The 27604-nt window shown below is 44.8% G+C and overlaps 1 protein-coding gene across 1 annotated transcript in view; it reads left to right on the top strand.

Moving 5' to 3' along the window:
- The window catches only part of TPCN1 (two pore segment channel 1), a 49524-nt gene that overhangs the window by 4637 nt on the left and 17283 nt on the right, over positions 1–27604 (top strand). Inside the window, exons 2-11 of the mRNA XM_050906719.1 lie at positions 16920–17044; positions 19614–19790; positions 21167–21280; positions 21540–21670; positions 22257–22345; positions 22955–22989; positions 23609–23667; positions 24470–24569; positions 25598–25714; positions 26684–26808. Coding sequence (XP_050762676.1) covers positions 16920–17044; positions 19614–19790; positions 21167–21280; positions 21540–21670; positions 22257–22345; positions 22955–22989; positions 23609–23667; positions 24470–24569; positions 25598–25714; positions 26684–26808 — 1072 coding nt within the window. The remainder of the gene's footprint in view (positions 1–16919; positions 17045–19613; positions 19791–21166; positions 21281–21539; positions 21671–22256; positions 22346–22954; positions 22990–23608; positions 23668–24469; positions 24570–25597; positions 25715–26683; positions 26809–27604) is intronic.

Here is a 27604-nt window from a genome sequence, read left to right as displayed (position 1 = left end):
TTTCAGTGTGTTCAGAGCAGAAAGTACAGCTCAAAGTGTTGTACAGGGAACAATATGATACTGTGTGTCTGTTTCTCCCACACAATGGATTGTGGCAAGTGGAAGAAGTCATCTTTAAACTCTGGGTTTTTAGAAGAAAGCAACTGCATCTGCTATTGAGGTAAAAATGAATTATTTTGTATGTGTGGGGAGGTGGGGGGAGCAACTGCAACAGCGAAGTGCGATGTTTTCTAGGCGGCTTGTTGGAAAATGGGAAGCTATAACTTTGAATGTTGAGGTTTCAGCTGAGCCTTTGCAATCCCAGTTTCTGCTGCCTGAAGAGTAAATTGTCAGGAAAACTAGAGCCAGCCTGGCCTTTTGGGTAGAAGGAGAATTGTTGACGCATGTGCCCCCGTGCCTGTGCGCTGCAGTGAAGGAGCAGGTGGCCGAAAGTGCGTAAAGAAAATGACATTTCACTGTTGGTGAAGTTGGAGGGGCTGCCCAAGGTGTGCTTGGTGAGGAATGCGACTGTGGGTAAGGAAAGCAGTGGCTGCCTCTGAAACTGTTGGTTGTGCCTGTAAAACAGTATGCGGTGTGTGCGGGGCTTCCTGGAGCTGCGGGAAGGAGGGCATCTTCCCTTGCCTTGCTCCCGCACGTCGGCCCAGTTCCTTGATGTGTGAAGAGGCTTTCAGCAAAGCTGTGCTTTTTGTAATTGGCTGGCAGAAACTCATGTGATGTGTCTGAACACGGAGTCTCATTACAGCATTAATGGGTGTTGTATACAACAGACTCGTCTTTTTTTTCAAAAAATTCATTTACTAACCCACAGGTAGACATATGCTTTTGGGGGTGGCCCAGGACTGGGGGCAGTTAATGTTGTTCTTTTGAGACATGAGCCACCTGGATTTTGATGTGTTCGGTAACCAATGCAACCTGAAGCGATACAATTCTCTTCTGTGTTGGATCTGGTTCCAGAACATGTTTGTATCACCAGTGAGAGAAACTAAGTCTGTTGGTGTAGTCCGCAGCTTCAGCTCATCTGGTCAATGAGCCCCTGCTCTTCAAACATCTCTGTTGCCTTCTTCCTACTGCCGCTTCCTGTAGCGCTGTCCGTGGATGAAAGAGATTTCCAAGTGTAAAACAAGTGTTCGTTTTCTGATGGGCTGAGGGAACAAGCAGAGAATAAATACCTGACCTTTGGGGAAATGCTGCAACCACACAAACTCTTAGTAGCTGTGCTTCTTGAGGAACACTTTAATTGCTGTCAAAGCATTCTGGCTTTGCTACCTTTGAAGGAAAACAGGCGTTTTAAATATCCGCCATCTAGTAGATTTAATGAATCCTTCAGGGTCTGTAGGTTTTGATGCTTGTGTGAAAGTAAGGATGTTGAAGATGGTTATTTGGACTTGGGAACTAGTTATGAAATGCTGTAGCTAATTGGTGTGAAGAAATAGGGGATGAGGGAACAAGCAAACACTTGCAATGGACGTGGCAGATCCTGAGATCTCTGACAGCCAGGCTCTTAAACAGCCTTTTGGATTATCTGGTGGCTTTCTTGGATGCCACGCAGGATATTTCCTCACGTCATGGCTCCTAGTTCTACCGATCTGCCTTTAATTAGTTCCAGTAGCAGTGCTTCCTCTGCCGCGTTTAGAGGTGAAGCATGGCCAGAGCACAGGACTGGGATCTCGTTGTCAGAAGCAGTCTAGTTCTGCTGCTGAAGCCGCTCCTCCAGGTACCTGGGGTAAGTCAGTGAACGTCACTGTGGTTAACACGTCTCATCTGTAAAGCGCAGATTACACCTTCCGTGGAAGTGGACAGGTAGGCTTCATTACTTTGTTATGAAGAGGTGCTCTTTTGCATTGCTGTGCATGATTTGTTTTTCTTAGTATGTACCTGCTTAAAATTTATATAGACAGGAATTTTTTCTGAAGCACAGAAAAACTGAAACTGAAGTTCAGTGCTGGATTGTTGTTTATGCCTCTGAAAGTCTCATTTCTCTGACCAAACAGCCTTGCATTTTGCAACTTCTGCCAGTGCTTCGCTAATCCTTTCCTGGCCTAGATGACTTATAATGAATGTTTTAAGCAAGCAAAGTGAAGCAAAACTGCCTCTGAGATGAGCAAGGGGTGAAAATCTTGGAAAGGGACACCCAAAACATAAGGAGATTATTGTTTTCTCCTTCAGTACAATTCATTTCCCTGGGTGATGAGCTCTGTAAGCTCAGAGGAAGGAGGTAAATGCTGCTTTTTAGGAGATGTTGGGTATCTTTTGATATGATGTTAGAAATAGTGGAAAATGTGTTTCTGCTCTTAAGTTCCAAATGCATCATCCTCTGGAATCTCATTTATCTCATTTATCCTGAGAATTCAGGTTTTAAGGCAGGACCGACCGCCTCGGCTGTGCTTAAATACTTGCCGTACTGAGAGGGTAGAGCTGGTACCTTTGATTCAAGAGAAACAGCACTGTGTTGTCCAAAACTCACAAAAGCATTTGTATCGAGACATTCTCAACGTGACTCTGTAAATGTGGTACCTATAGAAGAAAAACCATGAGCAGAATAAAGTACCAGGAGGTATTGCGGGCTGCAGTTATCTTGTGGGGTTTTTTTTGAGCCTGCCTTGTTTTCTTAGCCCTGCAGGAGATCACTTTGCACAATGCACACATTGTGTGTTTCACAGTAGGATGCTTTGTCGAACAGAATCTCTGCACTGTTGACTCTTTCGCGCAGTAAAAAAAATATCCTAGTGATTTTGTCTTGAATGCCCCATGCTGTTCAAATCTGAGCGAGTAAAAGCGTATACAAGGTAAAGAAGACTTGGGTTAGTGTTCCATTATCCTGGAGTCAAATGGTTCTTTCTCCTTCGTCATCTTCCGGAACACTAGGGATGGATATCATCTTTCATGCATGCTCACTGTAAATTAGGGAGGACACTGCAGAGGGGGTCGAGGAGTCTGGAAGCTTCTTCTGACTCCTTTCATGAAGACGGGAGTAATGACCTTGATGCTTTGAGGGAGGGAGCCCGTTCCCTTCGTGTGTCTCTTCTCTAGTACACAGCTCGCATCTTTTTGGTGTGAGAGCAGAAAGGGCTAGGCTAAGTGTTTTCTCCCCAAGCTGATGGCTTTAGTTGGAAGATGTGGGGGTAAGGGCACGTGCTATGGCATCGGAGGGCTCCACTTTTTGAACAGGTGGTCCTGGAACTATAAAAGATGTTAAGGAGTTTGAAAATGTTCAAGCTGCAATTTTAAATCGACAACTTTCCAGCTCTAACCGGTCACTCCTCAGCCACCGCAGCTGACTTGGGAACATTTGGCTCGGGAAGCGGAACAACAGTTGGAAACAAATAGCGATTAGTTTTTTCATGGCTTCCCAGGGAACGCATCAGTTTGTTCGTTTTTGCCCTCATTTTTGTGATTCCTGTGGATTTTTAAGGCACTGTAGATGCAGGATGTTCAGTTTAGCCAAGCTTGCTTACTGGCAGATTAAAATGAGCAAAGGCTGAGCACGCTGAGTTCACTCATCATAACCAATATGATGCTTCTCAGAACTTCCTTTGCCCTTGGTATCTTCACCGAGGAATCCTGCCTGCTGCCGTCAGCCCCCCTGCGTTGAAATCCCATTTTACCCATTTGAATGCTGTAAGAAGTGCTGTATAAACTAAACAGGAGCATCTGTGAAGTGGTTAGAGTTGTTGTTGATTGCCTTTTCCTTATTGCCTTCAGGGGATTTAAGCTTGAATTTGCTGAAAGTAGAATTTATGAGCCAGAACGCTCCATTTCTGATCCTTAAGCTGGGAAAAGTGTGGTGAATTTGATAGGTCTTTCTCTTGCCTCCAATGTCTGTGGCTTTTGATCTGGACCTTGCAGGGCTCTCCCCGTGTCTTTAGCATAATTGCTTTTTGCATGTTGAGAAGATGCCTGATTTTTACATGGCTGCTTTCTTTATGGAGAGCTGTAGGAGCAGCTTAAGGGTTTCATCCATCTGCTTCTAGTGAGCAGTGCAGCAGGAAGCTCGTGCACCTGTACTGCTGGTCTTCTCATCTGGGAGACAGGGAGGCAGAAAAGGTGTGTTTGTGTTGATCCACCACAGCCCTGTATGGTTGATGAAAGATCCTGAGGATGACAAGAGGAGGCTGCTGGGATTTGAATCATAGTGTGGGGGTTTGAAGCTTGTATCCAGTGCTGCTTTTATAATCATGATCTGGTGGTGTCTGTTTGGAACAAAAGGCTTTTCTTTTCCTGCTTACGTGGGGGAATAAAATTTAGGATGTATCTCTGTGCACAGCCGTGTTAAACCCTCTGATTCTATGGGGCTGGACACCTTAGCTACTGTCTTAACGTTTCCTATGTGACTGCCTAGCACACGCATGTACGTATATCTTGTCATCTGGGAATTTCTGATCATTTGTATTTTATTCTAACTATAACTATTTTTCTGAGAACACTTTCACTATCCTCAACGGATTTGGGAAAGTTTATTGTACAAAAGTAATGTAGCCTGCTGAAGGATTTCACTAGAATGCACAAATATGTTCCTGCTCTTTGTTAACTAAATGAAGAAATGCCTGTAGAATTAAGACTAAGTGATCAATCCTGCAAGTGGGAGCACTGAAAACTCCCCAGGGTCAAATTGTACTGGTGAGTTGGCTATGTCATTTACAGGATAATCAGACGTGGGAGGAGGAAGGAAGGGATGCCATCCTCTACAGCTAGTGCTTTTGTGGCTGCTGGCTGTAGGCGTGGGGCTCCAAAGGAAGAGTGTAAGGGCAGAAGTTTTGACTAGTACAATATTTCCACCGTCTGTCCCCTTTTTGCTGTGGCACGGTCACCCTGGCTGGAGGGGATCTGTGCCTGGTGAGAGGCACAAGAGTTGTAGTGTAATCCGTCTTGTAAATGCAGTGTTCCTACAACACAAAACAGCAATGTCCAGCTGGTTATTTAGTTAGGTAGTGGTGAGTCACTGCAGAAATAGGAAAATGCTGTTGTTTGTCACCCATTAGCTTGTTTTTCGTGGTGCAGAGGGGAACATTGTTTCTCCAGGGTGCTGAGCGGACCAGAAGTACTGGAAATGTGATTGAAGAGAGGAACACTTGCTGAGACTGGTTTGCTCTGTGGCTCTGCCTTGCTACCTGCAAGTAGTATTAAATGTTCTGCTTTTTCTGAACTGCTGGCAAGTGCAAACAAGTGACCACTTTTGTCCTCCCTGTATTAAGTAAATGCTCGCAAGCAACTTACTAAGGAGAAATTTGGCATCAGGGTTGGGGGGGAAAGTGACCAAGGCAAAGCCCCTTCCTTTCTAATACAAGGCTGGTGGCAGGACCGTATCTCTAGTGGTTGCAAAGGGGAAGACTTCAAAACATTGAAAATTATTCGTATACTTTGAGAGAGCACAAATGCATACAAAACAAAAATGCTAATGGAAGCTTTAAAGCTGTTGGAGGGGCAGCAAAAAGTCACAATGCAGACCTACCTGTGCTGGCTAACATGAAAGCAGCTGCACTGCTATATAGCAAACGAAGAAATACAAACTGGGAGTGGAGGAGAATCACGAAGAGAAATGTGGTCAGCAGAGTTAAAGGTGCTCTAAAGGACCTGAGAAATAAAAAGACATGTTAAATGATACTGGCCTGTTAGGAATTCAAGGTTGAACACTGGCCAGTAACGCTATGGGGAAGCTCAAGAAATACTGTACGTATTCTGTATTTGTTGAAAAGCCAGATGACCTGGTCATTGTATGATCTATTCTTCCATTCCCGCAGTAAATAAAGTAGAGATTAAACAGCTGATTCTAAAGGTAGGCACTTAAACATCAGCAGATGACTTTTTATTCTTCCTTAAGGCTGCAGCTGAGGCAGTCTGAATATTGCCGTGATAGTGACTTTCTTCCAGCCCCAGAAGGTATTTTGCACCAGGCAGGAGATTGCAGGCCAGCCAGCCAAACAAGGTTTCCAGGCAAAATAATGGAAAACTAGCAATAGCTCTTCTAAAATCTGGATTTAAAGGACAGTTTTTCATGTCAATCAGTGTGGGTTTATGAAAAAGTAAGCGTCATATGAACCTGAAGTCATGCATTGACTTATTTTGTGAGGTTACAAGGTAGACTGACAGTGTTTTGAGAAGATATTTGTTTTGGCACCCGTGCAGCATTTTGATTGAGGAAGTGAATAGTATGAATCAACACTGTGTAGCTGATGGCTCTGCAAACTGGCTGATGGACGGGTCTCAGAATCCAACTGGTTATTGGGGCTGGTTAGTGAATAGGTACGTTATTAGCAGAGGCTGTCACAGGGGTTAGATTTTGTCCCTGTGCCAACTGCAACATTTCTTTCTGACCTGGAAGGAAAAAAAAAAAAAAGCAGCAATTTCTCATCAAGTTAGAAGATGCCATAGGTTGAGGGCATAGTAAGAGTGAGGAGGGGAGCTTAGTGATTAGAAGTACTTAGTGAGATGGATGCAGGCAAGCTGCGTGCGTATTGCTGTGACCAGCTGCAGGGTCGTGCATCTGCAAGGGTGGAGAGGGCTGCCTTGGCGAGCAGAGAGGCTGAGCTGAGTCTGATTTCATGAGCAACTGAGCTGAAAGTGAGCACGTGGGACACTTGTCCAGTGAGATGGTGAGTGTATTCCTTGGTCCTTCCAGTAAGAACCATGATTAGGGTAGGTAGGTAGGTGATGTTGCCCTCTGTGCTGGCTCTAGAGTAATCAATGTGTTCATGCTTGGCGTGTTTCTAGTGGCCTTGCTCCAGCTCGTCCAAGATCCAAGAGGCTTGAAGGTAGCTTCAGTAACTGGTAACAGTGGAATTGTGTCTGTTGGTTGAAGCTGGGGAAATTCAGACAAGGAATAAGGCATGTATTTGACAGTGTGGTTGATGTTTGGAACCACTTCATAAGAGTTGGCGAGGGTTCTGCAGTGCTGGAAGACTTTTGAAGTCAAAATTGTCCATTTTCTGAAGATATGGTTCTGTATGAGGACTGTAGGACTTGAAGTAAGGACCAGTTGAGGAAAAGCCCTCTGGCAGCTGGTTTGCAGATGTCAAACTAATGGTTTAACTCCTTCCTTCCTCTCCAGCCGTTACATGTAACCTCTTTAGTTCCTGCCAGCGGCACTTTCTATCAAATGAGCAGAAGTCTTTTTTTTTCTTAATGGAGAGCAGTTACACAGCACTAAAGGCTGAGGTTTTCCTCATTCCTTTACATGCATCTTCCTCTGAAGTTGGCAGCTTCTCTTTCCTGGCTGAGACACAATGACGAGGCAGAGGAGATGTAGCAGTGTTGTATTTCAAAAGAACCGGTGCGGCAGAGTCTTGTTCTAACACCACAAAATGCAATTACATACCTCTCACTACTGTACCATAATAAATAACTTTCCTTGGTCTCAGCCTGTCATGGTAAGACAGTAGAGTTCTGCCATGGTATTGTTATTTAACTTAATTTATCTCATTTTCTTGCTATCCCTCTGTCTTTAGGGCAGAAAGGCCAGTATGGCACATACCTTATTACTGCTTACTCCATTCTAGTCCTGCTCCAGCGCTGGGTGGCCATGCGGGAGGTTTGTTGCCCAAACTAATACTGGTTTCTCACATAAGGGAAGTGCTTCCTCTCTGTTTCCCACTGCTAACTTTGCGACTTCCCTGGAGAGCTGCTGGCGGCTGGAACTGGCAGTCAGACCTGGCAGCACGCTCCTTTCGTTAAAAAGGCCAGATTGCAGCTTAATCAAACATCTTTCCAAACTGCATCAGGAAAATCCAAAGGCTCTGCTTTGGAGAATTGAAATGAGGAACGTGCTCTTAAAATGCTGACATTGTGTTGTTACCGACGCTAAAGCAGATCTTTAACATGTTAAAACCATGAGGCATTGGTTTCCCTTTTTGGAACAAAAAGAGGACATTCCTTCATGTAACAGGATGTGTTAAAGAAATGCTATATCTGAGGGATTCTGATATTGTCTCTTTCCCTTTCTGTTACTTCCTCAAAAATTATGAATTATAAATGTGTGTGTGTGTATTTCGTGTCTGGCCTCTCTCATGAGCCATACCCTTAGGCAGAGCTTGTCTTTTTGTTGTTGTTGTTGTTGGATTCAGCAAAAACTTTATTATTTCCAATTGTTTTTTCCATTCAAAATTAGTTGTTTCATAGAGCCCCTCAATGGCTCGGATATTTAATTCCAGTTACAGAATAATTTTATCTCTGTGTCTGTAAAGGCTTTGTTGCTGTGATATGATCAGACTGACAAGATTATAGAGCATAATAGTCGCTAAAAGGATGGGTAATGTAAGGTTGTAGATGATCCTTCTGTTGTGGCTTTGACTTCCCCTTTTTGTGGTATGGATGTTCATTTGTTCACATCAGAAATAAAGGATATGAAACCGGCAGCAATTTGGCTTAACACACAAGCGGGATTCTTAATTATATTTTCCTAACGGAACCTTTGCTTTTATGTGAGTTTTACTGATTAAAAATGCTTTGGTTTTGACTTTGCAGCTATGTTAAGAAGCAGGTATTCCTGCTTCCTATGTTATGTGGCCTCAGATTGCAGGAGTGCCTGGTTCCGCTCTACTTACGGTATTTCATGGACTTTCTCATGCAGGAGGATTTAGTCACACATCTGTCAGAAGACAGCTTTGTGGAAGAGGGCTTAGGCATGTGGTGGTTTGCATGAGCTGTCGGAAGGCGATGCAGCTGAGGAGCAAGGGCCAGTGGGGTAGGTAATGTTATTCTTACAGGATGCAGCTCTGTGAATTGAGGAGTGATCCTCCTGTTTCACTGCTGACTGCTGCAGCAGCTTTTGAGCTGTGTGGTCTGGCGTACTAGTGAGCTACGGGATCTTTTATGGGTCAGGGCGAAGTGGTCTCTGAGGGTGACAAAGCATCCATCAGTTCGTCTTCAGCTGCTGAAGCCTCTCACTAACCTAGTTGTGGATCCCAAACATCCCGAAAGGGAGGGATCTGTCGCTCTGCCTCTTGCTGCTACATATTCAGGAGTGAAAATTGTCCAGCGATCAAACATTTTCTGGTCAAAACTTCCCACATTACACTGCAAGAGGAAAAAATACCAAGTCCCAGAGTGACTCAAGGTTGAGATCAAAGGAGAGCAGGTGCCCTGAAGAGACGAGGTGGTAAACTGCACAGATGAGGATCTCCAACCAACCGATCTTGGCTGGTGTAGATAGGTAAAATTATCCTCATCCTTATTTTCTTAGAAGCCTTTTACTTTTTTTTTTTCTCTTCCTTACAAATGTCTCTTTTTGTCCCCAATAGGGTGGTGCAGGAAGTAAATGTCCGAGTGAATTGTCATAGCTCATCCCCCCCTTTGAATGGTTAGCGAGCCGCAGAGCAAACAGTTAACTAGATACTGGCTCTGACCCACTCAGAGCAAGAGCTAGCTGGAGGCACGGCTTCTGCTGAGACAAAACAATTTCCTACCATGCTTTAGCTCTTCTGTCATTGTGTTTAGCTTGTGCATCAGGGTTTTTACATGTGTGCAGTGCAGATGTTAGCAAGGATACAGTGGTCCTCTAATTAAACAATGCAGGGCTTAAGTTGTCTTCAATGTAAGAAGATAGGCAGCACAATTGATAAGAGGCAATAATGTATAAAAAGTGGCTTACCATGCTGAGGGACATCTGCTCATCTTTCATGTAGATTCAGCTCCCTGTAGTGTGGTAGATGATAGCATGAAGTGAGCTCGTGTTGATGCCGTAGGAACTCACTGGATTCTCGAATAAAGGCAAGGACGGTAGACTTCAGTCGTCTCATACCACTAACAGGAAGTGGCAACATCCATATTTTTTTAAAAACTTTTCTGTGTTAAATAGGAAGCTGAAGTGACTTTATTTGTTGAGCTTCACAGCAAGCGAGTGCTGTGAGAATATAGTAAGACAAAGAGCCCTGAGGCCTTTGCATATGTTTCTGCTGTGCCGTCGTCTCTAAGGAAGAGCATGACTCAGTTACGCTGACTTGAAATATTCAGAAGTATATTATTTCTCTTGCAACAGAAGGGCTTGGCACTGCACTCTGTTGGAGATGCCCTGTTTTTCCTAGGCAACAAACTGATAGTAAATTGCTTAGACTTCCTCACGGCTGTTAAATTCCTTCCCATAACATCCCCTGAAAACAGGATGAGTGCTAGGATATTTTGGGCTGCAAAGATCAGTCCTGCCATGCTCCTGTTGGCACAGCACTGAACTGGCAGTCAGGCACTGAAGGCAGTGATTTCACTCTCTGTCTCTCTCACCTCTGAGATGTGTGGCCAAGTGCCAAACCAGCTGTGCTTTCCAGGCGGCTTCCAGCTTTTTTTCTCCCGGGTAGGTGAGTCTGGCCTTGAAGAGAAAAATGCACGCATGTTCATGCCTCAGCACTTGAAAAGAAAAGGAGCGGTTTCTTATCAACCGCATTGGAGCGAGGAGAGAAGATAAATCCTCTGGAAGTGAAGCTACATGGCATGTAAGCACTTGGAAGGGAAAATGCCATCGTTGGTGCTGGTACAACTCCAACATACTTGACACTTCAGGATCCTCCTGTTTCCTGGCCAGAGCCGCTTCTGGGCTTTGCCTGGATTGTGTTATAGTACTGCTAAAATCTTGGCTTTGGGACTGAAGGTGCCTGTACAGCTTGTGACGGGGAAGGGTAGCCATCTACTTCCTTGCCTTTTTTTTTTTTCATGGGGTTGCATCTTCTGCAGTGCGCACTCCATGCAGTTCAGCTGATTAGGGCTTTCCGGGAGAGAGAAGTGTTTTCTGGTTGTTTTTTGACAAGCAGATGCCATCCTCCTTTTGCAGTCTTGTTCATCCTCGCTGCAGCCTCAGGGAGCAGAGTCACTGAGGGAGCCGTCAGCTTTAGCCAGCACGGGGATCCTGCACTGGGACAGGTCTTGTATGTGAGGTCAGGAGGTCCAGGAACCCATGGGCAGCTCTGATGCTCCTGGGATCTGCCTTCTTCCATGGGCACATGTTCAGTGTTGCTGGATGCCTGGTTATGTTTCTTTTAAACTGAAAGCTTGAGCTCTGTGAGTAGCTGAGTTTGGGTAATTAGATACAAGTACAGTCAAGATGGATGGTCTAAGAAGCGGAGGTGGCAGTGAAGAATGCAGCAAAGCCTGAAAAGAAATGGCTCCAGTTAAATGGTGCAGCAGTCATTGCAGCAAGGGACTGCAGCTGAGTGAATCACAGGCTGCTTTGTGCCCTTTTCCCTGCTTGCAAAGGGATTGGAGCCTGCAAGTGAGACGCTCGTGCTGGTAAGGTCAGGTTGCATGTCTGTGTGGACTCTTGCGGCAAACTTCTAAAGCATTTGCTCAACTCCAGGAAGTCACATTTGCCTTGGACAGCCCTCATTCCTGGAAGCGTGTCCAGCTCCAATAGAAAAAGACACTGCTCCCATGAAAAAACGTAGCTGGCAAGTGTGTTCCCTAACAGGGTTCACGCCTCTTTCCAAATGACTGTAAGGGTAGGGGTAAATGCAAGACAGCAGTTCTTACAAACAAGGTTGCAGGAAGGAGAGAAAGGACAAAGTTGGTACCAGATTGTATTTAATTAAGAAGGAATCTGATGGTTAACTGACAATTTGGCCTTCTCTTTCCCTGTCCTTCTCCTCCTCTGTGGCCCGGTGGCTGGTGCACTGTGGAGTGTTTTATCAGCTGGCACATCTCCGGTTGTCTGAGATGGTTACTGGAGCTGCCCGGAGCACGTGCCCTGGACAGCTTGACCTTTCCGGAATGCGGGAGGTAACGCCTTGCTTACTTTTCTCTCTTGCTGCTCTATTTGGTGAATCCACTTGCAGGACCCTTGTAAGGCAATGTGAATGAAGATGCGTCCTGTCTCTGAAGTCACATGTCCTTGGCATTTCTTTTTTCACCTATCAAGAGAAATATTACTTGCACATGCAACTCATTAGACGAGTAACTTACATATTGCTGTTTTACATTGACTACAAATGTGATACGTAAACAGTATGAATGACAGATTTAACTATAAGAATATTTTTGCTGAATTATGTCACTTGCCCTGCCTTCCACACAGTTTGCAGAGTTCTGTCATCACAGGTATACTTGCTAAAATAGCATTATCTGGACAGGATGGCAACTAGCAGCTCCATCAAGACCTTCCTTAACCTTTTAGGAGAAAGCCCTGGTAAGTCCAGTAAAGGCACATGGCTTTGGAGTCAGTCAAGGAGCTAATTAGAGGCATCTCAGTCTGTTTCAGTGTAACGCCATAAAAAGTGTGTGCTATCTAGAAAGCAGAACATCTGGCAAACAGGCTAATGAGAGCCAGACTGGGGGAGCTCTGAGGCAAATGTAAGAGCTACCCTGTAGAGTTTGTTTATAGCTCTTTGAATTTGTAGGAGGTTACTAGTTTGTTGGATTTTTAAAATTATTATTATTTATTAAAACAAATGCAGACGCCAAAGATCAAACAATGAAAGTCCAGATTGACTTCAGTTTGACATATAATAGCCTGGCTGGGAAGGGTGATTTGTCCCTGGTTCCTGTGAATGTTTTCTGTCCCTTATTCCCCTCTCGGCTCGGCCCTCGAGATCCCCCATGGCCACGTGAGCTCCTCCGAATGAGAGGAGTTTGTTTGCTCTCTCAGCCAATGGAGAGTTTTTCCTTCCCCTAAGCAGGGAATTTGTTTTGCAAAGGGAGAGGTTTGGGCTCTGGAAAGTTTATGCTCCTTCTCTTTCTTTCTTTTTTGTTTTTTTGTTTTTTATTGTAATGATGACATATGGAAACTATTTACACAGGAGCATGCTCTGCTGCACTGAATGGAAATGTTGGAGTCCCGGCAGTATCGTTCCGGATGCCTTGTGTAAGCAGCCAGCTGGTTTTGCTTTTTCTTTTTTTCACTTTTCTTTTTTTCCTCTCCCTCTTTCCCTTTTCAGGGAACGTCTGGGATAAGTTACAAGAGTGTGGAAGGAAGCTTTGCCATCTGTGAACAGCTCAGTTCGTTTACTTTGTCATGCCCCTTATACTGTGAACTTCACAAATATCTGTTTTCTTTTTTTGCTGGGGGTGGGCGGGGGAAGACTCCTTACTGTGACTAGTCAGCACTTTGACTCCTTTCCCATTAGCTGTTCACGTTTGCTGGTGAGCAAATTCTGCTATGTGCCAAAATAAGACAGCATGGCACATGAAGCCTTGCTTTACCACCATGCTCATGCTTAAAAGCCCTTTGTCCCGCAGCTAAGCCTTCCAACAACTTGCACTTAGAAACATCCTGCCGCTAAGACAGTGATAGGGAAACGATTTAACTGAAGTCTGAGCCACCTTCCTCAGAGGGGAGGGGAGAAAACATTTAGTTCTGCAGAGCGCAGAGGAAAATCTTTTGTGCGTAGCTTTCCCTTGAAGAAGCTGTAAAATTGAGGATCAGCTTTCGGAGGGGTGGGAGGGAGGAACTTCAGATCTGACTTGTCTCCCTCTCCCCAACTCCGACCACAAGCGTGCCCGCTTCCCGACACGGCGGCTGCCATGCGATGGAGAGAGCCGCCTGCCATCTACTTCGAGGATTACGGGAGTCCTGTGGAGAGATCCTCCTATCTCATTGAGCTCGATACTAATGGTAAATGCCGTCGGGGATGTTCTGCAGCACGAGCTGAGCGGAGCGGAGGTTGCATTAGTCTGTGTCATTGTTATCATGGGAGCAGCTGAGGAAATTAGCTAGCTGGAGGGCTGCCAAACAAACAGTCAGAGGGTTGCTTTTCAAATTTATTATTATTTTTATTATTATTTATTACCCAGATGATGCTGTTGCCTCAGGGATGCTAGATCAACCTTCTGGTACCTGATGGAGAAGGAGCTGATCCACAACATGCAGCTCCCCACCGGAACACTTCACCAGTACATTTTCTGTTGTCTGTGCCTAGAAAGATGATGTCTGGTTTAGATAAGAGGAAAACATCTTGGTTTCTAGAGATATCTTTTGTTTCTGATTTGCATCTTTGAGTACTATTTTGTATTCGCAACCTTTATCTCCCTGGGACATCTCTGTTTCAGCTGCAAGTCCTCTGTGTGAAATGCAGAGAGGGGTCCTAGGTTTTTACTGTGGTGTATCTTTTCCTAGTGTTGATCCTTTTTAAAGAGAGGTTGGTCTTTGCGAAAGAACTAGTTCAGGGTTAAAGGTAGTTTTGGCATCTTTTGGTAGGATACAGTGTTTTGGTGTTTTGTTTAATGCTACAAACCTTTGCTGATTTGACCACAGTATGTTTTGACGTTCTTAAATTTTGTATGTACTGTAATGCTCCAATAACATGGTAATACTGTAAGCAACCTGCTTAATATGTCCCTCTTCCCCAAAAGAGCTAGTTCAGCCAAGGCGTTGATTCTGTGCTTTTTCAATATCCCCTGAACTGTGTGAGATGAATCACACTCGGATTTTCTCTGAATGCTTGCTGTGTTTTGAAGGTGAGTTCTGGAAAGGCCTGAAACTCTGGCTCCTGTTAGCGCCTTCACAGTTGTTGCTGGTTCGAGCAAGGCATCCTGCAGCCTCGCCCCAGCCACCAGATAATGAAGGAGCTGTGGGTGACGTGCTGTAGAGCTATCCAGGTAACATTGTGGATGGCACATATGGCTCTAGGCATCTTCAGACAGCAGGTTACGTGTGATAAGAAGAGGTTGCGCTCTCTGCTCCGATGTGCCAGTCGCTTGTGCGCCTCAGCAAAGTTTGGGGGTGTTTGACAGCTCTGCACCTCTCTATGGTAATGCTTGAGGTCTTTGAGGCTTGGGGCTGGAGGCCACTTTGTGCTCTGCCTCTGCTGTGACCCAGCTTAGTGCCCCACGGAGGGGAAGGCAGGCAGGGCAGGGCTGCAGTGTCTTTTGTCTGGCAGCAAACGGTCTGTTAGGATGGGAATGAGAATTGGAAAATGCTTGTCTTCTGGGCAGTAAAGATCTTCAGCAGTGAGTCCAGGTTCTGATGGAGATGTGCTCTTTCTGCAACTCTGTTAAGCATTAAATGCAAAAAGGTTTTTGCTATCAGGCTGCAGTTTGAGGGAGTCTGTCTCTTTGAAACACATATACAGTAAAAGCTTCGTAAATAATAACATTTAAGAACTTTTTAGAGCTCACAATGTAAAGCTTCTGATTTTTGCATATTGCTGTCATCTTTTAGTTAAAAGGCAAACAAACCCAGAAGACTGCCATCCAATTTTGTGGGTAAATAAAATCTCTATCATTCAGTATTTACAAGAACTGTTTTCATTCAAGGTGTAAAAGGGGTGTGGGGGAGGAATCAGCCTCATTCAAACATTCATCCAGATTTTGAGTGGTATTTTAAGGGTATGGGGGAAGCAAGGAAGAGAAATAGGCTTAAACGCTGCAGGATTCTCAGCAATCTGAGTATGCAATCTGGAAAGTCTTCACAAATCCCAGATACATGTTACCTTAATTTGATTTGAGGGTGGAAAAGGCAGCTGTGGCTCTGCATTGGTGAGGGGGTTTCTGCTTCTGTCAGGAGCACACAGTGCCATTTCTCTCGATGGGTGCAGTTTTTGGTGCGGACTCTCTCCCTACTCCTGAGGGTGTTCTAGAAAGACTGAGTCAGTAATTCAATGAGGATTATTTTGTCATAGCAAAAAGATGCAGCAAATCTTCAGCATGCTGTCATGAGAGCGGAAGAGAACCTCATTGTAAGTTTTTCCTACTCTCAGATAACCTCTCATAAGACAGAGAGAACAAGCTACCGCATCACAGCTTCTGTGCTCATAAAAAGGGGGAAATCAGCACTTTTGCACTGGCAAGATCAATTTTACATGTACCCTCTTTGGGAACATGAGGCACTGGAGGAGGGAAGTCTCTACTGAGAGCAAGAACAACTACGTGGTTTGGGTAATGATTGGAACTCTGGAGAACTGAGTGCGTGGCCAGCTCCACCACAGGTTTCATGTGTGGCCCTAAGCAGATCTCGCTTCTGTGGGGTCTCTGCTCTGTATTCTTTGTCAAAGGTGCAAAATAAAAATCCCAGTCCCAGAAGAATAAACCAAGTGACATTCCCTTTTTGAACAATAATTGTCTTCACGCATGTTTTTCATGTGTCTTAATAGCACTGAGGCTGCAGAATGCAAAAAATGGCAAGTATTCTGGAGTTTATATACGTGCCCTGCGTAGCTCTCCCATGGGAAGGGCACTATGTATGTGCAGCTATGCTTGGGAGTTCTTTTTACAATTGAATTGTATTTTTTTAAATGAAATCTTTAGTTATGAAATCTGGTGCAAATGTTCAGTAAAGCATTGTTTTATAGTGCTTCACTGGTGAGAAAGACATGCTCTTAGAAGTTTCAGAATCAATCTATGGGATATGAACAGAAAATTAATCTTGCTGGTTTTTTTTCATCAGGGGGGTATTGGTACCTATCTGCATCAAGAAGAGTGTTGCAAAGATGCATTGTTTAATGACTCTGGAGAGCTCTGAAAAATGAGGCTTTTTGCTAAAAATACTGGCTGCTGCTATTAGTGTACTATACAGCTTCTATACTTAGACTGGTTTCCCTTGCCTGTGGTAGTCCTGTACTCCATTCTTTCATGGTCTCCCCTACCATTAGATGTGAAAAGGCAGTGTTCCTTTAGCAAGCCCGCTTTTATTTTGTGGGTTGGACATCCTCGGAGACTTCTAGCTGTTAGCTGCCTGTTTATAGTTTATGACTGCTGATAGCATGCTACGAATATGACAGCACAGATCCCCTGAGCCAGGAGACCTGCCTATTGTATTGAATAGGATGCTGTCTCTTTTGATGATCTTCTGGGAGCGTTCCTGTGTTGAAGTGCTGAGTTTGAGTGTGTCTCTTAAAAGCTCCTACACGGGAAGAATCAATTTGTCTGTGTACAAGCTGCCAGTTTCCTGGGTACTCTGCCACCTCTTGATGCTTGTCTCTGGTCCCAGTGCCTGGCTTGTTTGCGTGCCTCCTGTTCAATCTCAGCTCGCTTAATTGTAAATCAGTTTTTCTCTTACTGTACTGATGCAGATGGAGGTAGCTATGACGTTATTAATGATGCATCCAGCCCTGCTGCGGGGGACTGCTGCGCGCAGCAAAGCTCTGCCCGACACAACTGGGAAATGAACTACCAAGAGGCAGCAATCTACCTCCAGGTGAGCCCTACTGTTTGGTGTATTGTGTGAAAAATGGACTTCTGAAACTATGGGAGTTCTTGATTATAAGAAACAAAGATCTGTTTTGAGGTTGAAAATTTGGTGCTTTGCAAAGGAATCTGCTTGAAGAGTGGGGCGATGCTGGAAGCGCCTTCAGATGGGCTCTGGCAAGTCATTTTGGAGCAACTGAACAAGCTACCCATCCTCTCCCATCTCTCCCAGTGTCAAGGACTATAGTAGTTGAGGGATTCAGCACATGTTCAGTTCTGCCACCTTGCCATGGAGATTGCTGTAACTTGTCATAGATTGTCATTTCATCTCCTCAGTCGCTCTGGGTTGAATGGTCAATGCTCTCCTGGAGACATCTTGTGTTCTGGAAATGCAGGTCCTAATCCTGCCTTGGCCACAGATTTGGTGGGTGGCCCTGGGATGTTCGTTTAGCATCAGTCAAGCCTTGCAGGTCAGGTAAGACACAAGAGAAGGTAGAGGTCTTGATTTCTACAGGAAGAAAGCATGCAGAGAGTAGGATCAGCCCAGGAGTGAAATTTTTGTATTTAAAAAGAAAGAAACAACAAACAAACCCCACCCATGCTCCAGGTACAGGAAACACCATCGTTACTTCAACAAAGGTGTAATATTTTTAAGATCACTGTACAGTCTGGTGTGATGAATTAGCTACCAAAACTGAGCTTCTCCCCGAGCTGTCCAGTTGGAAATTGTTGCTGGTTCCCTTACTGTCCTTCCTTCCTCTTTCTCTTCATTCCCTGCAAAGGCTCTGCATTGCACCTTGAGATGCTTTGGACCCAGTTAGGTTTTTTGCTTAAGCCACTGCAAGGTGATTGAAACCTTTTGTTCCTCCCTGCTCCTACCCCACAGGACTGAGAAGTATTGATTCTCTGACGTTTTAAAACCGGGTAGGCTTGGACCTTGGTAATACTTCAGCTTCGTTGTATGCTGGAGCAGCACTGGACAATATAATGGTAGCTCCAGCCCCTCCGGGCTTTTGTTTAAACTCATGATTATTGGAGATGCTCTGCAAAGGGTCATTGAGTTGCTGCAGTGTCTGATGGTAATGTACGCAGCAGGCTTGGCCCTTCAGATGCAGATTATTCTTGCTGCTGCCTTGACCAATGGTCATGATGACAATGTCCTTGAAATGAAGTAGGCATAACTTAAAGAGCATGCAGATTGTTTATTTGAACCGGTAGCTGCAGGCAAGAGTGTCTTATCTGAATAAGAGGACTTTGCTGTCCAGCAACGTTTCGAATTGCTTGGCTATCAAGAGGCAGCATTTAGACTATTTTTCATTCTGCAAGTGTGTTTTGTCAGGCGTGAATAAGAATGCCCTGCTGATCTAAGCTAGCGCTCTCTTTGAGTGGAGGGGCTTGCGTTTTATGGAGCTTGCTGCTGGGTTTTGTCCTGCTCGCAATCTGGCTCACTGACCTGGCAGCGTGTGTTTGTTTGTTCTTAAGCAGAATGGGAGCTGGCCTGTGAGATGAGTAAATGAGAAACATTTGAAACCCTCTTCTGAATTAGTCTCGAGAATGCTTCACTTCTTAAAGGAGATCCTGTTTCCTGACCTTGTTATCCATTTGCAATCACAGTTATTCCACTTTGATAGTAATAGCTTACTGTCCTTACAGTAATTGCTTACCTGGAAGGATGTTAATTTGAAAAAAAAAACCAACAACTTCTTGTGCATCTGTGTGTCCCAGCTGGGGAAAAATGGTCTCTTACGACAGTTTCCAAGAGGCAGCAAGTTTCCTGTGAGTGACAAAGGCTCCCTTGCTTAAACCGTTGACTCAAGAAAGAGAAGAAGCTGTTGGGTGGTTCTGCATGAAAAACCTCTAAATTCTCCCCAAACTAAGTTTCGTCCTAGAGGTAAAAATAGTAATGATGTAGCTGTTTAAAGATCAGTTTTAGGCAAACTGTTTAGATGGAGTATCTGACCTTTTAATGTTAATTAAGCTTTCTAGTTAAGAGGGAATGACAAATCAGCATAGAGACTTGTTAATTTTTCATGGAGTCTGTCTTCTCACATTCTTGAAGCAGAAGACACTGCGGGTGCTCCAGTGTTTTCTCCTAGATATTTTGCAAGGCCAAGATAAGGAGGAGTAACTGTCAGCCAGGTGCCCTGGAGCTTATCTGTGTGTTTTCGTGTTCTGTCCTGGGGAAGTTTCATCAAATAAGTCTGTAAACATGTGGAAGTGGTTGCAAGTAAATGAAGTGCTGTGTTTATGTTGGGATGTTGACTAAAGTTTCTTTTCCTACCTTTATAAACTCTTTCAGCACTCTTCCTCGTTTTGAAAAGGTTCAAGGCTTTCTGAAGCAGGAGTTTGTGGATATTAATGAGTTTCATTACTGAAATATGCTTATGAACAGAAGAGGATGTCCCGTGTGTGTAAAGTTCATTCCTCAATAAAAAGATCAATGTCAGGCTGTAAAGTGGGAATAGTCTGTTGGGAATTGTATCTAATCCATATAAAAGTCTGCGTCCTTCATATGGAAAGCTCTGTTATAGTACCGAGAGTCACTAATGCTGTTCTCTTCTTTATCCCTGCTGCCTTAGGAAGGAGAAAATAACGATAAGTTCTTCACTCACCCTAAAAATGCCAAAGCACTTGCTGCCTACCTCTTTGCACACAATCACCTTTTCTACCTAATGGAGCTGAGCACAGCACTGCTTCTCCTGTTGCTGTCTCTCTGCGAGGCACCAGCTGTTCCTATGCTCCGTCTTGGCATCTTTGTAAGTACTTTGGGGCAAAGTGAAGAAGTCTGCCTGTTTTGCAGTGATGGGTAAGAGGAAAAAGAAGGCTAAACATAGAGGAAGAAGGAAGCAGTAGTAGGAAAAAAAACACTTGGCTTGTTCTGTAAATTGGTTGACAGCAGATATGTCAACCAGCAAAACATCCTTTTTTCATTTGATGTGCGCAGACCACAATGAAAGTGACACTTATTTCATATTACCGATTTGTGCAGTTCTTAAATTTTCTAACTGTTAGAGAAGTGTGCGGTTTTTGCTTTTTCTTGAGTTATCTCAAGAATCTGTGTGCTTTTTGACAGGGTGGTTTTAAAGTCATTGTCGGGGTTGGTGCAGTTACCCTAGCACCACCACTGGCTCCTAGAACACAAACAGGTCTCGGCCTGGGACAGGTTGGCAAACCTTCTCCTGTCCTCTCCTCCCCATGTTGTGAGGACTCTTTTTAATATGTGTGTGTGTGTGTGTGACTTGAATTTTTATGTCTAACCTTCACAAAATGCAGGTTGAGAGAAGGGGTACACAAACTGGTGTGTACTGTTGTCAGTCCACAACCCCTTCATGAAGTACCACCATCAGGCACAGTGCTAGGAGCTGCTGTTGCTGGTGGGAGAATCTGCATCTGCTTTTGGAGCTGTTAATGGCACCCTAGGACCGTGCCAGGGGTGTAGAACAGCCTTGACAACCCTGGGGTTCCTCAAAAAGTGTTCCTCAAAATGAGTCAGGGCTGCATAACTCAGTTTGGGTTTTGAGCTGTGACTAAAGCTGAGGTTGTAAGAAAATACTGCTGTCGTCTTTGTGGTGCATTTTGCATCTTGCGACAGAGAAGGCGTCCTTCAGCACTGCCAAAAGCTGTGTTCTGTTCCAGTGCTTGATCAGGACCCTGTCTGTGGTTGTCCACAATGTCTAGTTCAAAAGAAAACCCTTCTCTATGTAAACTCTCTGCCCAGCAGCTCTCCTTCCTGCATTTCACTAAAAAAATTACAGTCTCAATCTTTTAAAAGTGTCTCTGCTCGAGTTGCTGGGGTCTTGCCCTTGTGTTTCAAATGTATCAATACATTTTTTTGACGGGTTATTCAAGTCCAAAAGGGATGTGGATTTCAGTAAGTTCTGGGCTGATACTGATTAGAGGAAAATTGTACAGGCTTTAATAAAAGCACAAAGCAATAAATATAGAAACTTTGAAAAACAATGCTGTGCTAGATTTAAGAGTGGCCTTGGGTTTTCCTGCATGTCACAGAGCTGTGCTCAGACTGTTGTCAGACCCATGTGCTTCTTGAAAAAGGAAGGGCAGAAGTGTGGCCTCTGATGTGCTGCTCTTTGTAATCAGAAGCGCTGGTTTAAGCTTTGCTGTATTTTAACAGGTCCATGCAACCCTCGAGCTGTTTGCGTTAATTGTGGTAGTCTTTGAACTCTCGATGAAGATGAGGTGGCTGGGCTTCCAAACCTTTATCAGGCACAAAAGGACTATGGTAAAGGTAAGTTGTCTGTTTGATTGTCCGTGTTTCTCCTTCAGCATCTTCGGGAACCGAAGAACCAGATTAAATGTTGGCCTGTACTGTAGCAGAGATGACTTAGCCATGTGTCCCAGCTGCCAAATGATTCATGTGAGATCTCTAAGCTCTCAGGGACACCTCCCATCCTTAAAGTGTCCAAATAAATGGGCGGTCAGTGAGAGCTTTGCCTTTCCCGAAAGGAGACTGCAGCTGTGCCTCTCATTAAACCCCTTTTTTGCAGACTTGCGTGCTGTTTGTACAGTTCATAGAGGCCATCGTGGTGTTGGTGCGCCAAACCTCGCATGTCCGGATAACGAGAGCTCTGCGCTGTATCTTCTTGGTGGACTGCCGTTACTGTGGTGCCGTCAGAAGGTGAGTGGTCAGCTGGCTGGGCTTTTCTGCTGTCATGCCTGGGACTGGGATGGAGGAAAAGCACTCTGATCCTGCAGGCATCGCAGGAAAATAAGTGTCTTTCATGGGCATTTCAGATCTCAGAGATCTTTTGTAATTGTGACTGAAGTGTACCTAGTGTCTTGCCTATGTAGGGAAATTTCATGGGTAGTAGCTTTGGATCTGCTCACGGTACACAGTGCTTATGTGTCCTGTCCTCAGCTGTATAAACTACCTCAGAGAGCACAACACATGAATGTGGCTGTATTGTTTCTGGCTCCTAGGTTTGCCTGTAAATTGCACAATGAATCACAGAGCTAGTCTTTAGTCCGGAGAAGGAAAGTTGACAGGGTGACATTAGTATTGTTTGCAGTACCCGAGAGCTGACTGCAAAGGACAGATAGGTAGCTTGGAAACGATCTTAATTTACCTAGCTTTCTACTTTTAATCCTTGGAGGGAGTGGGAAGAAAGTCCTCAAGTATGGTGTGGTGGTGGTTTTTTTTCCCCTACCAACCCAGAGGAGAAAACATGCAAGTTTTTGTTTATTAATATTTTCTTATTTTTCAGAAATCTGCGACAGATCTTCCAGTCCCTCCCACCATTTATTGACATTCTTCTCCTCCTGCTTTTCTTCATGGTGATTTTTGCCATCCTGGGTGAGTTGTATTTATGGAAGGTGAAGTGATGCTCTTAACCAGTTATTGTCCAGAAGCAACACAAACAACCTGGATGAATATAAAGCTGATCAGATTCAGAGTCCTGCCAGGATCTTCCATTTATCCCATTTCATCTGCAGTCATCTGGAAGGTGGAATTAAAGATCAAAAAAATCTAGAAGCTGGGTATTTGATTTTGAGACAAAGGTCCTTTTCACCTCTTCCAAAGGATAGTCTGAGGTGTGTGTGTTTGTAGTTTCCAAGTTCTGTTTCCATCAACTGTTCCTCAATCTTGTAAGTTTAGTCCACATTCCCATGAGTGCATGTGTCTGTAGTGTACCTGCTACAGTCCTAGACTCAAACCATCCCCAGAAATTTTGTTTTCCGAAAGGATCAGTGAAATGCCAATGACATGTATTGGCAAATCTGTATGGAGAAGGCCTTCCAGGTACTCTCCTCTTCATGGTGTCAGAGGGGGCTTACTCTTAGTGTGACCTTCTCTTTGGGAACAGAGACTCACCACTCTGCTGCTTGACATTAAACAGACTATTTTTGTTTGTGCTTTCCGCCTTTCTTCTCTCCTCCTCTACCTTCTCTGCTGCTTCTCTAGGTTTTTACTTGTTTTCTCCTAACCACTCGGATCCGGTGAGTATTGCTGATTCTTTGAACTGAAGCTTGAGTCCCATTTTGACCAGCTTAAGAATCAAACATTACTGTGTAGATGTAGCTCATTGCTGTGTGGTGGCCTGGGAGGCCGGATGCTAGCTGGTCAGAGGCTGCTTGGCAGTGTTACCCTGGTTTACCCCCTGCTGGGAAGGAAGACAGTGCAGAGAGCTTCCTCAAAGACAGGATGTCCCAAAGGGAACGTTCCCGTAGTTGTTCCTTGTTCTTGGTGTCTTAAATGAGCCACCTGCCACTGTCCCCAGGGGAGGAAGGTATCTGGGTGAAATCTCAGCCACCTCAGACTGTGGCTGGCGGAGTCCAGCAGCCACTAGTTCCTGCTGCTGCCGAGTCTGTAGCTTGCTGGGAGTAACTACTACAAAAATGTGTAGATGAGCTTTTAATTGTTTTAACTTTTCACATGCCATCTCTCAGGGACCTTTAAAAGGGACCAATGCTGAAGTACCCTTTCCCTAGGGGAGGCATCAGGGAACTGTAGAAGTGCCTGTATTCAAGTGGGTGGGTGGGTTGGTTGGTTGGTTTTTGAATGAAATGTCACTATGAAATTCTGCTTGAGTTTTGTCATGGGAGTTTTTTCTTTCAGTACTTCAATACCTTAGAGAACAGCCTCGTGAATCTCTTCGTGCTTTTGACCACTTCAAAGTAAGTTCATGCTTTTCTAGCTCAGTCTTTCCCTTTGTCCCTAAAGAAGTCTAGCAGAGCCAAGAGTTTATTTGCAGAAATGCTCTGTCTCCAAATGTGACCCCTTTCCTCTGCATGAGGGAGATTTCCTGGGTCAGCCTGCATGGGAAGAACTGGTATTTCGTTTTGTTTTAGGACACTGTGACCTCAGATGCAGAGTTATCTCTATGCGACTCAGACCACTTCATCACTGTGAGGGCAATAAGGGGGGAAGTGGCTTTATTAGGCCTTGGCCCAAGAAGGGAAAGTTTCTATTTGTGCTCCTTTGTCAGCCAACAGTTTGCTGTTGTGAAGTAACTTCCTATTCCTCTGCTTCGGTTCACCTATCTGCTAGGAAGGGGGGATGACAACAGTAGGTAAATATTGATCTGCTGTCAGGGAGAGCTCTGAGGATTAGGAAATTAGCAAAGGATGGAATAAATCTTAGGTTGTAACACTCTTACACCAAGGCTGTATTGCTGTCGTTGCTAAGTATCAAAGCCCAACCCTTAGCCATGTTACAAATCTCCTTTGACCATTTGGTTTTCGGAATGTGCAAGGAATGTGCTTTTCATATTTATTTTTTTCATCATGCCTCCATGTTCTTGCTGCTCGTTGCTAGGCACAAACTTCTGTGTCATGAGCAACCGCATGTTTTGCAGAAATGTGCAGATCTTTGGATATGAGTTTACACACACCCCTGTGTCCTGTGCCTCTTGCCTTTGTAGTGGGAAGTGTAGGATGAGCTATTTGGTGCTTAAACTTGTGTCTTTTTCGGATGCAGTTTCCCTGATGTGATGATGCCATCTTATGCCCGGAACCCCTGGTCCTGTGTCTTCTTCATAGTGTATCTCTCCATTGAGCTGTACTTCATCATGAACTTGGTGAGTCTCTTGTTGAAGCGCTTGACTTCTCTCTGCTGACTTTGGAGCTCATTGCCCAGCAGAGTCTTCCCCATTCCAAGGAGTGCTCCGAGATAATCTGAGACCCTTTGGCAGAATACTTCTAGAAATGGCAGCTTTGCTACGCATAGGAGTCTTTTAATGTTTAACCACAAGGAGTTGAACTAAATCACAGACAACAGAACGATACGAGTATCTTTCAACTTCTCTCACATTAATATCGTGCTTGGAGTGACATACTCAGTTGCATGAAATTTATTGTCCTTTTCTGTCTTAATTATTTATCATAAAATGGCATTTTATTATCTGGGCTTGCCTGAAATACTTTGTAAATCAGTTTGAAGGGGATGGAATTACTAAGTATGGCAGAACTTGAAGAGTGCTGATAACTGCAGCGTGAGAGCATGGCTGCTGTGCTGGCTCTGCTTCTTGCAGCATCTAGGGCAGGGCCAAGACCAGCTCAGGTGAGGATGTGAGCGGTGGAAAAGGGGTTGTCAAAGGAGTTGAGGAATTCTGCAACCCAAGGTGAGTGATTTGATGCTTGTAGCGGGCTTGGATTTCGCTGCTGCTGTCCTAGATGGATGGTTAGTTTTGGCATGTGTTTGCCAAAGCTCCTGTGGAGGGTGAGTCCAGAAAGCAGCCCTCAAAACCCACTTTCCAGGAAGAGATCAGGGCATTTTAACAAACCTTTTGATACTGTTTTCTGTTGGCATGTGTGGGATTTAGCCTGAGCTCTTAAAACCACTAGCGAGTGTTAGGAGGCCAGAAACATCTGGACTTGTTCCAAAAAGTGGATCAGTGTGTGTGCGGTGTGCTTGGTGATCCTTTTGTGGGATCCCTTATGGCCAGCGGGCCCTCGCTGACTCCATTCTGCCTCACTCAGTGTCGCGCTTAGTAAATTCCTCCTGCAGGCAATGTCTCTCCTTGCCTCTGGCTGTTCCTGCCTGTTCGAGAAGCACTGGCTCATGTAGCCGCAGAGTATAAGGATCTCTCCTGTCTTCCTTCTGCAGCTTCTCGCTGTTGTGTTCGACACTTTCAATGACATTGAGAAGAGGAAGTTTAAGTCCTTGCTGCTGCACAAACGCACAGCCATACAGCATGCCTACCGCTTGCTGATCACCAAACAGGTACGGGGCCCTGCAGGGAGGCTGAGAACAGCCCGGGATGCAGCAGGAGGGGAGGTCAGCAATGTTTTAAGAACACCAGTGGTCTGGAGTGTTTAAAGAGCACGTTCCAGAAAAGATGATTTATGTCTGTTGACTGTAATCATACTCACCAAGGGCTACTCTTTTATCGTTTGTGTAATTTGTTTATATCTGTTTCTGGAGAAGAACCAAAGTAGTCTGAATTTCAGCCCCGTGTGAGGTTATGGAAGTGTCTTGATAAAATGAATGAAGTTTGTTCTGGAGAGCATGCAATCATTGATTTCTCTCTGATTCAGTGTGGGTCACTTGAGGACTTACTTCTCAAGTACCAGTACTTAGAGGAGGGGTGGGTTATACATGTGAAGGTACAGTACAGTTGCTAGATAGTGAAGGAGTAAATGGTGCAGAAACAGACGTACAAACAACGCTTTACGGGGACAGAGCGCTGGGGGAGAGGGTTGATTTCTTGCTTAACTTGTGGAGCAGGAAGAGAAATAAGGCCCCAAAATAACTAACCCACTTCTAGTAGATTAGTTCATGTTTAGGGCACATTCATTATATGAACAGTTCCTGAGGAATAGCTGGTAGTGTTAAAAAAAGTGCCGGTAATGGGATCTGTTAGGCTGTCTACTAATTTCCCAAGAAGAGTGGTTGAACTCTGTCGCTTGGGGTGTCTGGTTGGACAATTTTCACATGATAGAGCAAGAGGGAACAGCTCTGCGTTTGCTGGAGGGACCGACTGCCAGGAGAGCTTTCTGATCTCTGTGCTCTGGGATAAGCTCAGTACGTTAAAGTAATAGCTTAGGGTACTTTTGGGGCTTAGTTATAATGGCATGTTACGATAATGTAGAAATCCTGCTTAAAACAAATCCAGAGTGAGAATTAAATATGCTAGCCTCCGTGTGCTTCTGCCTGATGTCGCTACTTATGACAACATTCCCTTGTTTCTAGAGGCCGTCTGGAATTTCCTTCAAGCACTTTGAAGGTCTGTTGCGGTTTTACAAGCCTCGGATGTGTGCCAGAGAGCGATATCTCACTTTCAAAGCACTGAATCAAAGCAATACTCCTTTAGTCAGGTAGGATGGTCTTAACTGCTGCACGCAGAGCAGGGAGGTTGCTTCACTCTCTGAAGTTAGGCTGTACTTCAGAGAGGATGGCTGGGTTTATGGAAGGAAACTTGTCTGGGATGTGGGAATAGAGTTATGTGATTGAAAGGATTTGTCTGGGAAGCAGGGAGCTTGGAGGGGTGGGTACCCTGAGAGCTGAGGTTTTTCTTCAGAGGTGATGGAGTTCCTGCATGCCCTCTTGTGGATACAGCGCTCTGCTGGCAGTCACCAGGCAGCCTCCGTTTCCCACCTCCTCTGCCAGAACAGAGGAGCGAGAAATTGAGGAACAGCATTATAGCCTGCAAGGAGCATTTCTTCACACAGTGCAGCCTCGCAGCTTAACAAGTTTTTGTCTTTTCCAGCAGCTGGCTGTGTCCCCCAGGGTTTTGTTAATTAAAATCTGGTTCTGCTGGTGCTTTCAGGACTGTCATCCTCTGTGTTATGAGGCAGAGAATTACCATTCTGGTGGGTGGGTGCAGCTAACTCCAGCCAGCATGGAAGTAGAGGGAATTAAAGCAGGAGACCTTCTCTTCCTTTTCCTTTGTTCTGGCCACAGATAGGCTCGGAGTGAGTCTCCCATGAAACTGGTGCTGATGCTTCTCCTTAAAGTCAAGTGCCACAGAGAAGTATTGAAAATGGCATAGGGAGAAAGACTGAGTTCTTAAATTCAGGCACCTAAATACACCAGTAAGAGTCTGAGAAGTTCAGCATCCTCACTTTCAGACACCTAAAAGCTGTTATAGGCCTGACCCTGAGCACCTAGACA

This window comes from Gymnogyps californianus, chromosome 16 (assembly GCF_018139145.2).
Source record: "Gymnogyps californianus isolate 813 chromosome 16, ASM1813914v2, whole genome shotgun sequence".
Taxonomy (NCBI): Eukaryota; Metazoa; Chordata; class Aves; order Accipitriformes; family Cathartidae; genus Gymnogyps; species Gymnogyps californianus.
This window is presented reverse-complemented; position numbering and strand designations above follow the sequence as displayed.